At 38.0% G+C, this 14,331-nt stretch overlaps 1 protein-coding gene across 4 annotated transcripts in view; it reads right to left on the reverse strand.

Moving 5' to 3' along the window:
• Positions 1-2,545: 2,545 nt before the first annotated feature.
• The window catches only part of SH3BP2 (SH3 domain binding protein 2), a 36,772-nt gene continuing 24,986 nt past the window's right edge, over positions 2,546-14,331 (reverse strand). For 3 of the 4 annotated variants that reach the window (XM_059845300.1, XM_059845302.1, XM_059845298.1), the window contains 12 exons: positions 13,946-14,085; positions 12,763-12,865; positions 11,015-11,132; positions 10,355-10,425; positions 9,907-9,995; positions 8,495-8,560; positions 7,441-7,939; positions 6,458-6,566; positions 6,067-6,122; positions 5,545-5,626; positions 5,234-5,293; positions 2,546-4,820 (listed from right to left, as the gene is read on the reverse strand). In XM_059845300.1, coding sequence (XP_059701283.1) covers positions 4,683-4,820; positions 5,234-5,293; positions 5,545-5,626; positions 6,067-6,122; positions 6,458-6,566; positions 7,441-7,939; positions 8,495-8,560; positions 9,907-9,995; positions 10,355-10,425; positions 11,015-11,132; positions 12,763-12,865; positions 13,946-14,084 — 1,530 coding nt within the window. In that variant the 5' untranslated portion in view covers position 14,085 and the 3' untranslated portion in view covers positions 2,546-4,682. The remainder of the gene's footprint in view (positions 4,821-5,233; positions 5,294-5,544; positions 5,627-6,066; positions 6,123-6,457; positions 6,567-7,440; positions 7,940-8,494; positions 8,561-9,906; positions 9,996-10,354; positions 10,426-11,014; positions 11,133-12,762; positions 12,866-13,945; positions 14,086-14,331) is intronic. The other variant, XM_059845299.1, reaches the window with a different exon arrangement.

Here is a 14,331-nt window from a genome sequence, read left to right on the forward strand (position 1 = left end):
AGCTGCTTCTACATGAATTCCAGTGTGACTAGAGCAGCTGAAATTGTTTTTAGCTGCTCTGTAATGACATCTTCATCCTTAAAAGTAGGAGAAGGAAAAACGTCAGTAAAAAAAGTTATAACTTTTGAACTAACTTTAGAACTACAAGCAGACTCAAGAGGGCAAAACAGTGAAATTTGGAAAAACATATCAGGGCAAGTTCAAACTAATGAGGAGAGCTGAGAAGCATAAGAAAAATATTTTAAGGTAGTTACTAATTTAAGTATTATATACAGGAGAAAGTTAATTAATCATGAGAGAAGCTTTGTAATATTAGAATATCAAAATTTTAATTCCCTAAACTCACACTTAATTTTTAAATGGCACATTTTCAGCAGTACTTCCATGGTTAGGGTGTGGCTGTCATTTTCTTGGAAAAATAAACCAGCATGAATGTTAGGACAGTGCAAATTAATGTAAATTAAAGCACAACATAATCAATGAAGCCTAAAACATCTTATGAAGCCACAGCTGGAGCACCTTTCCATATTAGCCCTGTAATAAAACCCTTTAATAACTTTCCATGGGGCAGACTCTCCTGTTTTCTGTGCTGCTCTGGTGGCCCTTTCACATCACTGGCCTTCAGTACAGGTGCAAAGGCTGTCCAGGCCAGAATTTCAGTGCACATCAGCCAGTCCAGGAACCAGCTGTGCTGGGATAGTGCCCAGCAGGAGCTTGTATGAAGTGGTTGTTCAAAGGCAGGGAAGGTGGTAACTCAAAGAAGGGTTCAATGCTTTTCCCTTGTTTTAGATATCCAGTGAGCTAATCCTACAAATGATTTTTATCACTGTCGTTTCTGTGCAAACCTACTCCAGGAGAGATATGTGTGAGGAAAATCACATTAAAAGCAATTCTTTGATATCTCCAAGATTACATGCCTCTCAGGACCATGTCCTCAACCTGAGAGGTTGAATTACCCACTTCCTGGGAACTAGATACTGTAGGGAGGAAGGTGCAGGTGAGGGATAGTAATGACCATCCTGGAATTACAATAGAGGAATGGGAACCCTGAAGGAATAGATTTGGAGGTGGCTGTGCTACAAGGCTTACTCCATACCTGAAGCCTACTGAACATCTAGTTTTAAAATGAGCTCAAATGCTTTCCATCTAGAAGTTCTAGTAGTGTTTGGTATTTGATATTTTAGTACTTTAAGTATAGTAAAAGGACTATAAGCTCTCCCACTTAGGGGTCTTTAACTGTGGGCATCTCAAGCACTCCCACTGTTAGGAAAAAAACCCCTCCTTGACTTCAAGGAGATGAGTATTTCATAAGATGGAAACTATTGCAACATTTGCTTGCTGCTAGGTGAAGTATTTAATGTTCAGAACAGCTGCCTAAATGTTTCAAGATGTGCATAAATTTAGGTGGCACTCAGATGTCCATTATGTAAATTCTACTTCAAAGTATATTTTAACAATAATTTAAACACAGAAAGATTAATTTATCTCTTTGTTCTTTAGGTTAGCAGAATTACACATCTGAACGTATTCTAAACAATGTTGTTACTTATTTGAGGCAAATGAGCCAAAAGAGTTTAAAGTTTCAAAGACCCAGCTTGTTAAGTTCCTACTTGAAATTGGCTTTGATCTCTAGCTTCTATCTGAAGTCACTTAAGACTGATTTGTCCCAAATGACTTCCACACACATGCTCAGCTGCTGGATTCCTGTTGTGTGGATCCCTGTGTGGAACAGACTGACCAGCAGATGTCCCCAAATTCTATATAATCACACTTTCAGCTCCCGAAATCTTCAGTGCCCTTTTGCACATTCCAAAGGATGAAGCCACTTGAGGCCACAAATACTCTTGCTACTTATTCACATTCTTGTGAAAACTGAAGTTCTGAGGTGGGGAAAGCTTGACTGCTGACACAAAGCACCTCTATTGTTGTAGAAATTTTTTTTTAATATTGGTTCACTTTTTCTGACATGCTGCCATTGACTGTCCCTTGCTTTATTTTCAAAAGCACCCAAATTTTTTTTTCCTAGAACAGCAATCCCTATCCAAATATGACCTGTAATACTTTAATCTGGAGGTCCAGTCACAGGAGGCAAACTAGTATCAACAATTTTGACTTGGATATTACAAAACTCATGAACAATATTCTTTTTGCACATCAAATGCTGCTTTTACAATTCCCCACAAACTATTTTAAAGCTAAGGAGCTTGTAGGAGGTTGTAGACACAAAGGCTGCTTTGTGGTGAAGGAATGAGGAGAGGCAGATTAGTGAGAAATACAGGAGACATACTGAGCCGTGCATTGTGGCTGTGTCTTTCCTCCCTACAAACACCAGAAACTCACCTGATTTGTTATAAAACAGATCAGACTAGTATGTATGGGCAAGAGGAAGAAAGAGTCTAAATGACTGCAGATTTGTTTAGAACATGAAGATTTGCTTCTAAGGAGCACTGAAAATAAATTCCTCTAACTCTGCTATTAGAAGAACACAGGTATGAACAAAAGCACCAGAACCCACCCCCATGAAATTAAAGACAACTGCACAAAATGAGGTGGACTGGCATTGAAAGTTTATCCATTTCAGAAATCTATACATTTAGATACAAAAAGGAATTACACAAAAATTTACATATTTGCAACTCTTGTATTATTACACAGGTAAAGAGTGCATTATGGTTTAAATGGATATTTACAATTTAAAAATCTTCTAAGTATAAGTTGAGCAAACAGTCAAATATCCGAATAGGGCCCCAAAGAGAGCATACTATAAATAACATTGTCATGATACAATGAAGTCAATTATTCTCAGACAGAGAAAATCTTACTCTGTAGACAGTTAGGTGTGAATATTGCAAGAAACTTGAACTTACTCTGATATACATAAAACTATTTGCCAAAAAAGTTTTTTAAATGCTGTCTTGGCTGAGCCTTCTTTAGAGAGGATCAATGTCAGGATAGTGCATCACAGGGACACTAATTTAAAATAAAGGGAATAAGACTTAAAATATCCAACATTCAACAGAATCTGAATTTTAAGTACTTGACATTCTTTACACATAAGCCCTATTATGGTGGGAACAGAGATCAAAAGACTGATATTGTGTATGTCTGTGTCTCTTGAAAAAGATGGAGGCAAAATTTCCTGCCTCAATTCCTGCATAAGATCCTCATATTCCATCTGATTAATAAGGAAAATTCCCTAAGGACTAAATCCTGGTTCATTGTTTTCATAAAAAGAAAATTATTACTCTGTAATAGTTGTGTTATGATTTTAAAGTTGTGACCATCTAATGGTAACAAGATTAAAATGGGCGTTTAGAAACTTTTAGAGGGTAACAGAAAAAAAGTTTATGAATACAAATTCAGACTGATAAAAACCTTCTCCTGTTTCAGGAGTGGCAGAATTTTTTTTTACTATTATTACAAGTCTTGTAAACATTATTAGAGTATGAGACCATTATGACACTATTTTTGGATCAACAGAATTACTTAAGAGGTTATTAAAATTAATTTCTCCTCCATATTAAAATACAGGAATAGAGTAATTTTGGCATAAATATCAAGCCCTTGGATTTAGGATACCTGTCCCCAAAATATTAGGGAACAAATGTTAAAAGCACCCTGGTAATGTCTATCAATAACAATAGATTGAAGACAGATTTTTGTTTGGCATGCAACTACAATCTGAGCAGAAATTTTAATGAAAGAAGTCTTGTTGGCAGACTAGGGTAGTGTGTTTTGCCCTAGGACAGAAAAAAATGCAGCTGGCTGACAACAAAGTGTGACCACAAAGATTTTTGGACTGATAGTAGCATCACAATCATGGTTTCAGGTGCTTTTTTGTGCTTTGTTTTAAAGAACCTTTGACTATGGCAATGTGAGATCAAACTGCTAGTTGGAATTTGAAACATTCAACATTCCCTTCCCTTCCCCCAAAATCTGAAGTAAGCCTTTCTCTTTTCCCTTTTCCAGTTCAGAACCAGATAATGGAGTTCCCATGAAAGCCGAATCAGTATTGTCCCACACTGCTCTGAAGTGCATGTCATGAAGCAGTATGTGGGATGCCACACCCATATCAGCCAGATAGTACCTGATAGTGATTACTGTACTCAGAAGGTACAAGGGTATAAGAGGTGGCTTAAAAAAAAGCCTCGATTCCTGATCATCTTTACCTATAGTAAATAAAATAATTTGCACAGAAATCTTCATTATGTACACATCAGCTATACAAGTAATACAAAATATCTCAGTTGAGCACCAATACTGACTTTAGGAGTAGTACCTCCAAGTCAGAGTATTAGTATTCCCTGTCACAAATAAATTCTGACATACTTTCAGAATGTCCATTTTCTAGATCAGCTGTATTCAGATCACTTCTTGGTTCACGTTCATCTTCAACATTCCAAGGAGATTAGTAATAGCAGCAGTTTTATAAAAGGTGTGGGTATCCTGGACAGCTTTCACAGCACATTCAGTTCAGATCTTTGTAAAGAAAAAGACCATAAAATCCACCGATCTGGACTCTAAGGTTTTACCAGAAGTTCATTAAATGGAATTTATATAACAATTTAGGAGAGAAGAAAAGGTGGACACAGACCCAGTTTGTGTGCAAATAGCGGGATGTCCAACGGGCAGGAGTCCTGTCCTCAGGGGCAGCAGGGTGTCAGTGAGCCATGGCTATCCTGTCACCTTGGCTTAGAGTAACCATAAGGACACATGAGAATCAGGCTGTCATGACTGGGTAAGACATGAGTGCTGTAGTATTCCACCAAACTTCCCATGTTCAAAAACAGGATGTCTGAATCCAGGTAAAACTTGCCATCCTATTGTAGAACAAAAACATATGTAACCATTGACAGTAATGTTTCCAGCTGGATGTCTAAAGGAAAAAGGGCCAGAACATCATCAGCAGAACTAAGTTCTTCCAAATACACTATTCCTTTGCAAACTAGTCAGTCACACAAATAAGTCCAAATTAAACTCAGGAATTTACTAGGATTTGACTGGGGCTGAAATTTATGGTGATACGTGATACAGCAATTAGAAAGCCCGGATCTGAGTACTCAAACTTTTATCCTAGACCAGATATTTGTAAATCAGCTGATTCTTACTGTCAGAGGTGGGAACAAATTTAGACTTGAACTTGTTAATTCTGATATTACCCTATATACATCCTCCTTTTTAAGACACACTGTCATATGTAATCTCAAGATGCATATTTGGTGAAGCTACTGACCTTTTCAAAGATTCTGTAGTTTCTCACTTTTCCTGCAGGTTCATCCCATACAACCAATACCTTGAAGAAGAAAAATGCAATGTATTCAGTCTGTGATACCAAGCTCATCTAAGTCAAGGTATTATTAAGGAATTACTTAAAATTCAGCCCAAAAGGTTTTTTTACAATTACTGACACAATAGGGATTCTCTCATATTTTCTTGCTTTAAAAAAGGCCACATCTAAATTATTAAGTGCTTTAACATATATAAAATGCAGTATGTCTCAATCAAGAAGTTTTTTGGGGGTTAGACTCAAAAATTGCAATTTACCTTTCCAGGCTTAGTAGATGAGTTCCTAATACAGTACAATCCATTTTGTGGTTGTCCTTGCGGGCTACTAGCTTTAAATATCCTAAAAAGAATAAACAATGACATATATTACAATTATTCATGTACATGACATATTATGAGCACTCAAATAAATCAAATACCTCCAGTCTTAAAGTTCTCAATACAAATATCTGGTTTGGGTGTAATAATTCATAGTAGAGCATAGCTGAAAGAAAGTCACTGTTCTAGCACCTGAGCCAGCAGTGCAGCACAGATCATCTGGCTCTCTGGTCCCATCCAGCATCCTGGCAAAACAGCCTCCTCCAGATGGAGCCAAATCACATTGCATTCTCATCTGTCAATTGATATATGAGCACTGAACTAACTTCTCTAGAAAGTGATTTGCATATTAAACATTTCAGTGCATGCTTTAAACACAAGTTATCAGAATTATCTTTGGATTACAGTTCAGTACAGGTTTTTGTAGGACTTCTAAGGAACTATTTTAAAATCACATTTTACCTTTCAACTTCGAAGGACTCAGAGGTATTAAGAAATATTGAAACAGGCAGCCCAACCTGTAAAAAATATTAAAAAAATAAATCACCATTAAGTCAATGACAATTCAAATCCCTAGCAACTTGTTATGCAAATAAGCTACAGCCATAATCTAAATTATTAACAGTGATTTGATCTTTACTTTTCGCTTCTTTCTTCTTCATAGCCAGTCTTAAACTCTATAACTTTTCAAGGCATTCACTAAAGCTCAAAAATAAATGAAAAAAAAAACCATACAGCACTGTTTTCAGAAAGCTACTCTTCTCCTGAAATAATGCACTTAAAATGTTCCCAAAGATATACATAACCAAGGAAAAAAATATTCTTTTAGAATGGATCATCTGCTTCATCTTACTTTTTCATAATCATCATCAGAGTCATCATCAGGTTGGCTTGGCTTGGAGGGTAGAGCTGGTTTTTCAAAAGAAAAACTTCTAAAACTCTGTCCATCTGGTGGTGATCTCCTGGCAGAAACAGAATGAAAACTGAAGGATATCTCATCAGGAAAGCAGAAAACAAAACACTGAAGGAATAGCAAAACTAGAACTGAAGTTTCAGTTTAACCCCCAAATAATGGAGTCCTAGAATGGTTTAGAGTGGAAAGGAGCTTAAAGACCATCTCATTGCAACCCTCCTGCCGTGGGCAAGGATACCTTTCACTAGACCAGGTTGATTGGAGCTCCATCCAACGTGTCCCTTCCAGGGTTGGGGCACCCACAATTTATGTGTCAATCTGTGCCAGTGCCTCACCACCCTCCCAGTGAATAACTTATTCCCAATATCTAACCTGAACCTAACACTTCCCCTCTTTCAGAAAGTTTAAAGACATTCCCCCTTGTCCTAGCACTCCATGCCCATGTCAAAAGTCCCTCTCCAGCTCTTTTGTAGCTGTTTTAGGTACTGGAAGGTGTTCTAAGAGTCTCCCCAGAGCCTTCTCCAGGCTGAAAGAGCCCAACTCTGTCAGCCTGTCCTCTTAGGAGAGGTACTCCAGCCCTCAGATCAGCTCAGTGGCCTCCTCTGGACCAGTTTCAACAGTCTTTCTTGTTTTGGGGGCTCCAGAGCTGCAGGCAGTACTTGCAGATTAATTTAGATAATCACAGCTTAATTTGGGTAAGGAGAGACCTCTAGAGATCATTTAGTCCAAGCTCCTGCACGGAGCAGGTCCAACCAGATCAGCCAGAGTCACTGCAGATTTTCAAATAACAGGCAAAAAAAGCACAACACAGAGAGGGATGGTGCAGGGAAGAGACACAGATGTTGGTATGAGTCTGAGTACATCTAAACTTGTTAACTAACAGATGACTGAGAAACAGTAGTGCATTGTGTTTCCATACTTACTGTAACTGGGGACCTAAAGATTTCTCTGTTCTGGGCTTGACCGCAGGGGGCTGGTGGCTTGGCACAGGTGGCTTTGGGAGCACTGGTGGCACAAACAGTCCAGGCTTACCATGTTCCCTTGGCACTTTGGGCTCTGCTAGCTTTTCAGCAAGCTGTGACAACTTGGGTTTATTGGCTGGCAGAGGAGGAGGAGTCCGTGGGGAAAGGTTTAAGGTTTTTAGCTTCTCGCAGGCTTCTGGCGGAGCAAGGACTTGGGCTGGAGGCACAGGCTCTGGAGGCAGCGGGTGAGACTCTCTGCCACTCACAGGCTTTTTGAACACAGGTAAAGGGGGCACAGGGGGTGGCTCTAGTTTGATTTCAGGTAAGCTCCTCTTTGGGGGGGGTGGTGGTACTGGGGCAGTTGGTTTGCCAGCATAGGAATGTGCCCTTGCTTCGGAGTAGGGAGATTTCCTGACGTGAGGAACAGGTGGAGGTGGGTACGCAGGGGGCAGCACCATCTCTGCAGAAAGAAAACCAAAACAGGTGACACAATGAAGGAGAATACAGTATGTCATCAAAGGAGACTGCTCAAATCAATTTTCTATGTGATCTAAGATATTTCACTGGCATCAGGTCTGACAGTACTCAACATGCTGGACAAGCATTTAACTTTCAGCAGAATTCTGAAAGTTCTAGGTAATAAACTCCTGCTATTTTTCTTCAGGCATGGCTTACGATGGCTTAGCAGAGACTTTTCACTTTGTATCTGTTTTTTCCTTAAAAGCATTACTGCTGCTCCAGACTGATGACCAGATACAGGTCATCCCCAGGCAGGAGGCTCCAATGAAACAAAGCCCTAAAGGCCTGTAATACTTTCTGTAAATGGTTACTGCTGTTATTACAAACTCCTGACCCTAAATACCTCTCAAGATACCTCTGCATTACTTCAGTTATTTTGCCAGCTGGAATAGTAATGACTAATACAAAATAATAACCTGGCATTCCACATGAATATTACCTTCACTGGGGGCTTTTCACAGGGCCCTTTGTGAGGGGAATCAAAGAAATCACTTACCATCTTTCACTATGTCAGAAGTATCTGGCTGCAAGTAAGACTCATCCTCTTCCTCCTGGTCATAATCTGCAGATAAAAATCAGTGTGTCAGACTTTGATAAATACTCTTGGAACCTAAGAAACCTAAGAAAGAGTATCAAGTACTTAGGGTTCCCTAAAACAGATATTTTTCAAGTATTTTTTCTAAAGAGGTGAAAAAAATTAATAGTTTTGATCCACCTCTCTGCTATCTAGGTGTTTCCTAAAATTTTTGTGTCAATTTAAAAAGCCATCTCTCATAACAGAGGCAAATCAAGTACACTACACATTAATTTATTTTTTACAACTTAAAAGTTAAAAAAATTGTTCTTTGGTGACACTTTTAGTGTTCCAGCCTTCTTGAGAGAAGTTCAAATCAGTTGCAGAGACACAACTACATGGATGCATTGAAGCACTTGGAAAAAAAAATAACCCCCAGAATTTAACCCTACCACAGAAAAACTTTGGATTTTGCAATATGGAAGATTAAACAAGCTTAGTGATCTACAAAACAATTTTAATTCTTCTGCCTTGCTCTGGCGACAACAACAAAAAAAGCACCACCTGCTTTTAACATGTGGTGCCATTAACAAAGGGCTTTAGTGGTTTCAATGTTGCCTTTAACTGAAAATCAGAATAACCAAGCCACAAAAACCATGTTACTTCTAGGCAGTAATTTCTCATCATTGATTATAAGAGGAGCCTGAAGGACAATATGCAGAGGAATGCCCTAGAAAAAAGGTAAGAATATCTGATAAAAATCAGTTATTCTAATTTTCCTAATTTAAACTCCTACCAGACCTCTTATCATCATTCATCTTGCATACAACCCTCCCCTCCCACAAAATCAGAAGGACTAAACTGCAACCCCAGATGAAATGCTGATGAGTCTGTTCTCTGCTTGCAGCAATGGAACCAGATTTCCTAACAGACCCATTCCTGCAGAACACTCAGGAATTTCCTTTCAGGAAATGAGAGGACTTGCTCCCATCAACATTACCCTTAGAAATCTGAAAGGGCAGATGGGGAAAGGCCAAGGAAAGGATCCCTGCTGAACCTCAAGGCGAGGTTTCTCATGTTGGTTTTCACAATCATATTTCTTGACTTGGAACTCGGTTGCTGAAATATGCTGTGAATGCCTAACTGACAGGCTTTCTGCCATGTCCTCACTTTTAATTTACCTCCTTAAAGGATCTGAAATTCTTCAGTTTATTGGTACAGTTAATGGCACAGAATACCTGTTGCTGATTTGAAACTACAGAGGTACACCTTGTAAAAAACACCAGTTACAAATTGGATCAGTTTACTAAAGCAATGGGAATAATTCCTGCAGAATTCAGAAGAAACAAATTAGCAACAAAGAAGCCTTATTTATCAGTGTCTGAATTTGTCACCTTCATTATCTGCTGAATGGTGGGAATATTTGATGTCAATGGGACGTTCTACTGAGCCATAGAAACTGTCTGCATCAGAACCAGAGTCACTGCAAAAGAAAATACAGAGTTACTTCTGTTTAGCTGGACTGCAGCACTGGAAAGGAATGCTGGAAAAGCAGAAGCAAGCTGTTCATATTTCCCAATTAACAGTCATGTTGTTGCTGTCTTTTAAAAGATTTCATTTGTTTTACACAAAGCTGGCATTGAAAGTCTTCTTTGTTTAAAGATTTGGGTTTTTCTTCAGATTCTTTAAAATATAAATTGGGAAGGCATTTTCTTCTTGGGTCTTACTGTGCCTGTTCTTATTTAACAGGAAGTTACTTGTAGGTGCAAAAAGCCTAAAACACCACTGTAAAGAGCTAGTGCAAAAGGGATAAAAAAGCCAATAAAGAATAAGGGTTTATACCTAAATTCCATTATTGTTTCTTTCTTCTCGTGGTAGTGACCAATTTCCCTTCTCAAGGACAGCATCCAATTCTAAACAAAAATAAAAATACAACATTCGACACATCAATTTTAAAATCATTAAATGCAGATGTATCTTGTCCTCTGTGAGATCAGAGTAACTGTGCAGGGAACATACATTGAAATAGTATTTATCCATAACTTTTTTTCTGAAAAGACTCAGCAGTCAAATGTTTTGACTATTTAAAATGCTGTAGGAACCTACTGAAGTACTAGATTTTCAGTTTGCAAATTTCAGGCTGTTATTCATAAAGCCAGATATCTATTCAGAGTATGTTTACGAGTGAGAGATCTCACTAAACAGTTTTCAGAATTTATCAAAGTCTTACGTATCATTACTTTTTCCTTGATGAAAAATAAATATGGAATATTTATGAAATATGGAGAAACCTATGCCATCTAGTATGTCACAGCCATTCCCTAAATTACAAGTTGAATTAACATTAAGTTAATAGTTGAAACTTCAGACATGATTTTCAGAGGAGCCCAAAGAACCAGGTATACAAATTTCAGCTGCATTTCCAGTTCATTTAGATTTTAGGGAAGTCCAAGATTCTCTTTTTGCTTCAAGGAAAATGCTATTGCAAAAGAAGAAAGTTACCTTTCTTTCATCTTCAGAAGAAGCTGAAAAAAACCACGTCCTGTGCTTCTTGCTTATGTGAACTAACTTGAAAGGAAACACATTGCTTGATGTTGTCTCCTCAGCTGCCCGCATCACCCTGAGAAACAGAGCAACCAATGCAGAAACGCCTTCATCTATAGCTAATGCTGCTATGCATGGCATAAAGACTGACAGAAAGCAGTTTCACTGGCCAGTTTTGCCTTGTGGAAAATATCCCCAAGCCCAGAAAATCACCACAGAAATCCCCACATGTGCATTTGCAGTACTTCTCCATTATTGTGGCAGAAGGGACAACGCAAAAGGAAGAGCACTTGTTAATTCACCAGCCAGACCTTTATAAACAGCTGCTTTGACCTGTCCAAGAGTTAATGAATCACACTCATTCATAAGGATCACACACTGCAAGAGGTACTCAGGGTGCTTGTGGCCCTTATTTCAGAAGAGAAATCAAAACACATTTCCCATGAAAATAAGGAAAAACTAATGATAAAAGCAAACTTCATTTTTACACATTTCCCTTATAAACACTTTCTGGCACTTTTTTTATTATTTTAAAACAAGCATAACTTAACCACTTTCTTTTTTGTGTGTGTAAGGAATTTCTTCATTTGGGGCTCCTAGGGGGAAGAAAAATCTAAAAACCTCTTATGCAATGACTCAATCTAACAATGCTTTCCGTTCAAATTCTTTTTCAATAATGTTTCTCTGTGCCTTACACTAATCAAGATCTGTCCCTATTCCAACCAAGGTCTCTGCAAGGCTGCTAGAATAAAGATACATAAAAAGGAATGAATAGTCTCTAGCATTTAGAGATTCCATTGTATTGTTCACATTCATGTGGATAGCAGAAGCTGGTGTCATGACAAAATTACAATGCGGGTTTATTCTACAAATTAACCTTGAATTTTTAACTAGCTACAATGTTAACAAGTACATTCCCTTAAAAATATGCCATTGTCATGCTCTGTTAGAAAAGCTCTCATAATTTAAGAAAAAGTAATTCCTTGTTCTACAGCTCTGAGAACATTATACAGCACAAGATATACATATAGAAATACCATAAAATTGCAGTAGTTAGGATCACCACAATGATATTTCTCTACATTCCCTCTTTCTCATTAAACCTTTCTTGGCATAAATTTCAACAGCAATTCCCTAAAGTTAGGCTGGACTTTTATTAGTAGGCCTTGTACTTCTGCTGCATTCAGATTCTGACAGTACTGGCTAACTTGAAAGCCACATATTTCTGTCTTCAACTTGCAAAGTAAATATTAAGATTAAAAATGTGTAGTGAAATGAGTCAGACACTTTGCACATGCATTCTCTTATTTAGCATTCTGTAGTTCATTTTCAACACTAACGACAGTTGCTGAACTAGTAACTCCATAAATTTTCTCTTCTGATTCCTTTCTGGTCCCTACAGAACAAAGAAGTTCTGTCTGAAAGACTCTATCTGCATGTGCAGTCTGCATTAACCAGGAACAGCAAGGCCATTGCCACTCAAACAGCTTTACTGGGTAAATTACAGAAAAAGAAGGCTATCCACTCACCAAGCACAGGAAATGTCATATGTACAACTTGAAAGGAATACATTTCTTGGAATCTGAGATCAATGCTTAACCCAAACAACAGATGTAGCTGTGTTTAACTTCATTAGAAATGAAACCCATTGCCCTTAGCATCAAGTAAGAGGAGCTTGGGTGTTTAACAACTTCCTTGGCACTTACCTGTTGTAACCTTTCAAAGAAAATGCACCCTGGGGAGACGCAGATGTGCTGCTCTTAAAATAGTAAATACATCCCTCGTGGATAATCACAAATCTCAGTGGCCCTGAAAGAATAAAAAGTGATCAAAATATAAATCCAAGGGCAGCAGAACAACTAGAACCTCTTAGCATGTGTAGAATTATTATTTAAGACCTTAATAATAATATGAATCACTGTAAATGAGCACAAAGAAGTTAAGTGACAGCTCGTTGATGATCAGTCACACAGGGAAGCTGTCCATTTGCAGAGTTTCAGCACTAAGGGTAATATTTGATTCCCTCACTTGAGAGGCAGCTGATCTGAAAACTTCAAAAGAAGCCTCAGAGACTGCAGGCCTGACCTCCACCTGTGCTCCTTTCTTAGGGGAATAAGCAATTGCAGCAAGGCAGCCACAGGATACAAACACATATTTACATCCATCCCCAAACCATTATCTCCCTCTCTTCTTTCACCCCAAGGACATAAACCTGCCAATAAAATGATATCCTGTTTTCTTGTTTTGAAAGAGGCCAATGCTCCTTCCTTTACCAAAGGCAGTAATCTTTGTCCTTAACTATGTAAGGACATTATACTGTAAGTACACTATACTAAAAGTATCATTTCAGTATAAACAGGGACACCAAATGAATAGCATATAAATAAACCCAAAAAATCAACTTTTCCCCATGTAAATAGCCACTGATTTCAGAAGAAATTACTGTTATTAAGTACAGCCCAATGTTGGCAGTGAGAAAATTTCCATTTCACAACAGCAGTGGGAGATGGGAATATTTTTTCCAGTACAGAAAAACCAACTGGAAAAAAAAAAGCTGAGTACTAATTTCTTTCAGAAAAGAGCATTTGAAATCAAGACATATCCTGGGAATCTGTTTGTCTTGAAAATCTTACTTGTGAAGGACTTGACAAGAGGACTAAACAAGCAAAACAAAATCAACCACAACATATATTATGTAAGATTTAAAGCTGCAAAACAATTAAAGGAAAATCTTTCAATGTGTGTCTTTCATACATATATTCCAGTAAAATTGCATTCCAATACAAAGTTGAAAAACAGTTTCAATAGTCTGCTAACACAAAATCTGTTACTGGGCCCAGAGGCCAGCTTTTAAAACATTTAATTTAGTTAATACCTCATTCAACTTACACTTCAGGATCTGCAGCTGGGTGCCTCCTTTTTTATGAAGATACCCTGATTTGGTGACTCCTCCAGGCATTGTCAGAAGGTTTTGTGCTCCAATTGCCTTCATCGGGACTGGCCAGACCTGCTCCTGCGAGGCCATCATTCTGCAATTTAGAATAATCAAAAACAGTTTAAAACTCAGATTTACTTTAAGGAATGAGTACTGAGAAGCAAAGCTTGTTTCCTTAAACAAGCTTTCCAAACAACTAATGTGGTCCAGCACTCAAGAATGTAACACAGACAGGGTGTTCAAAGATTCCAGGAACTTTGTAATGTATAAAAAAACATGGTGCAAAAAGCCCCGATTTATTTTTATACAGCTCTCAGAAGTGATTGACAGCTGTTGAAAC

Source organism: Haemorhous mexicanus, chromosome 4, assembly GCF_027477595.1.
Source record: "Haemorhous mexicanus isolate bHaeMex1 chromosome 4, bHaeMex1.pri, whole genome shotgun sequence".
Lineage (NCBI taxonomy): Eukaryota > Metazoa > Chordata > Aves > Passeriformes > Fringillidae > Haemorhous > Haemorhous mexicanus.